The 2,751-nt window shown below is 54.9% G+C and overlaps 1 protein-coding gene across 1 annotated transcript; it reads right to left on the reverse strand.

Moving 5' to 3' along the window:
• Positions 1-237: 237 nt before the first annotated feature.
• Positions 238-2,115, reverse strand: LOC123146361 (uncharacterized). Its single transcript, XM_044566014.1, has 2 exons — positions 1,873-2,115; positions 238-1,764 (listed from the first exon to the last, which is right to left on the reverse strand). Exon 2 carries the CDS (start codon positions 1,723-1,725, stop codon positions 538-540), a length of 1,188 nt encoding a protein of 395 aa, XP_044421949.1. The 5' UTR covers positions 1,726-1,764; positions 1,873-2,115; the 3' UTR covers positions 238-537.
• Positions 2,116-2,751: the final 636 nt, after the last annotated feature.

Here is a 2,751-nt window from a genome sequence, read left to right on the forward strand (position 1 = left end):
CAGGTTATAAATGAATGGAAGTGTGGTGCCCATTTTCTCAAACAAAAATGTTGCAATTTTGCTATAACAGGTGGATCGACATAGTTGCTGCTAGGAGTCAGATTCAGAATAAAGAGAGATTTATGTCAGAATTTATACTGTAAGAACGAGAGGCAGATAAAGAGGACAGTAGCTGCAAGTTTATATGGCATTTGGCATTTCACCAAGCAGTACAACATGTAATATAACTATCAACTCTGGCAAATTTGTCACAGTTTCTATCATTACTGACATATAAAAATGGGGAGTACAGAACAGGAACGATTCGGTACAAATACCCGGTAACTCATATACTATAAAGCAAGCACATTTGTATGAAAATCGAATGAAAGGTGGGAATCTACCGAGAGAGACGGCCTCCTCTCGCTGTCTGTCTGTCTGTCCGGAGAGTAAAAATTTCAACATACAAAATCTCACAACAAGCATATATATATAGCTAGGACACGCATCTGACAACTATATATATATGTAAGCTAATGAGGTAACAACCTCACCTCACTAATCAGCCTTCACGGAAGCAGAGGTTTCAGCCGCAGAACTGGAGGAACACAACATCTTGCTGTCGGAGGAGCAGTGCGACGACAACGCCGGTTTGAACTTCTTGAACTTCCACACGGACGTGATCTTGGTCGGTGCGGGATCATCGCCGCCACCAGGTGCTGCTGCCCTTGCGTCGTCTGCGAAACCAGGTCGCTTTTCTGTGCCGTTGGACTTGAGCTCGTTGCAGTATCCTATGGGAGGATCTCTGGATTGCTCTGTTTCTTTATCCTCTTCTCTCTGTTCACCGTTAGAATGGTGGTTCAAAAACAGCTGCTTCCTCTTGATCTTCACTTTCCGACCAGCGCTTAGGTTTCCGATTCCATCTCCATTGTCAGCAATGTGCCTGCTGCTCTTTGCAGTGTTCCAAGGATACTCTTCACCGTCGTCGTCCGGAGCCCTAATCTTGGAAGAGTAGATAGTTCTCTCACCGGATTTCCCTACAGAGCTTCCTCCGTTAACGAAACCAACCTCAGTTGGCGTGTGCATCGAGGAACCATTGCAAGCATCACCCCCACCCCCATCACTATGGAACCCATCTTTCCCATCGGCAATACCACGGGGTCTCTTGGGTCCGGTGAAGGAAATCCGGGGCGAGCTATTCATCACGCGGTGCAGCTTGCGAGCGACCTCCTCGTCGCTCTCCCTGCGCCGACGATGCGGCCTGGGAGTGGCATCACCGCCCACAGCCTCTTCTGCACCCTCGATCGCCCGGCCATTGGACGAGGGCGGCCTGTACAGGAGCTTGACCTGCACATGTTTCTTCTTGGATTTCGGTTTGAGCAGCTGGATCCCATTTCTGGACGTGCCAGCGATGCAGAGGGAGTCGAGGAACTCCATGGCAGCCCTGGCGGCAGCCCTAGCCCTGGCGGCCACGGCCGCCTTGTCGACAGCAGCCGCCCGGGCGGCGGCCGCGGCGGCGGCGGCAGCGTCGGCCGCGCGCTGGGCGGCCTGGATGATCTCCTGCTGCGTGCTGGCCGGCGGCATGGCGCGGAGGCGGGCGGCGAGGCCGTCGGGCAGGAGCAAGGGCGGCTCGGGCGCGGGCTCGGGCCCGGCGGCGTCGCAGGGAGAGGCCGCGGCCGCCGTCCGGAGCCCCGCCAGCAGCCGCTTCCGCGGCGGCAGGTGCGTGTTCAGATCCGACGGCTCCATTGCTAGATCATGCGCGATTCCGCGGCTCCGGGCGCGGATCTGTGCAGAAATTCACAGCGAGATTCACTACCAGCTAGAGGCCAATCGCCGGCGGCGCTGGATGGATGGATGAAGAAGAAACGACCTAGGCTGGCTAGCTGCTCATACCTCAATCAATCAGTCAGAGGGGACGGACGGACGGCCGGCCGGCCGGCCCAAGACTCGAGCTTTCCGGCGGGGGCGGGGCGGAGACAGCGGCGCGCGATGCCCCGGCGAGGACGGAGGGGGCAGCGGCGACGGCGGCGACCCCGAGGGGCCGGGGGGCGGGCGGTGGTGGAGGTGGAGGGGGACTATCGCATCGCCAATGGGGCGGGTGGTTTTCAGAGGTCTCCCCGTCTCTCTCTCCCTCTCTGTCTCTCTCCAGTTTATTAACCCTGTCTTTTCTCAACAAGCAACAAGGCAAGAGTACGTGATTAACGCCATCACACCCAGTAAGTACAAACAGTGCTAGTAGTGGAACAAAATGTTTAGCAAGTTTCCAAATATTTTCTCTTTTTTTCTTGAAAAATATCTGATTTATTCATCAAACATCATGGCAGTATAAAGAACACGAAAAGTAACGGAAATTGCATTCACGTCCGTAGACCACCTAGCGACGACTACAAGCATTGGAGCGAGCCGAATGTGCGCCGCCGTCATCGCCCCCTACCTCACCGGAGCCAGGCAAACCTTGTTATAGTAGACAATCGGGAAGTCATCATGCTAAAGCCCCAGAGGACCAGCGCACTAGAACAACAATCGTCGCCATGAAGAGAAATGTAGATCAGGAGGATCCAAACTGTAGACACATGACCGCAGACGAACGATGACCGGATCCAGGTAGATCCACCGAAGAAAAATACCGACCAAATCTCGCAAGATCTGCCAAAGGCACACCTCGACACGCTCTCCAGCAACATGAGACGCACCGTCGGGACAGGGGCTAGGCGGGGAGAACCTCATTCCATCTTCAAGGAGTCGCTGCCGCCTCACCTTCCTGAGCAAGAC

This window comes from Triticum aestivum, chromosome 6D (assembly GCF_018294505.1).
Source record: "Triticum aestivum cultivar Chinese Spring chromosome 6D, IWGSC CS RefSeq v2.1, whole genome shotgun sequence".
NCBI classification, from domain to species: domain Eukaryota; kingdom Viridiplantae; phylum Streptophyta; class Magnoliopsida; order Poales; family Poaceae; genus Triticum; species Triticum aestivum.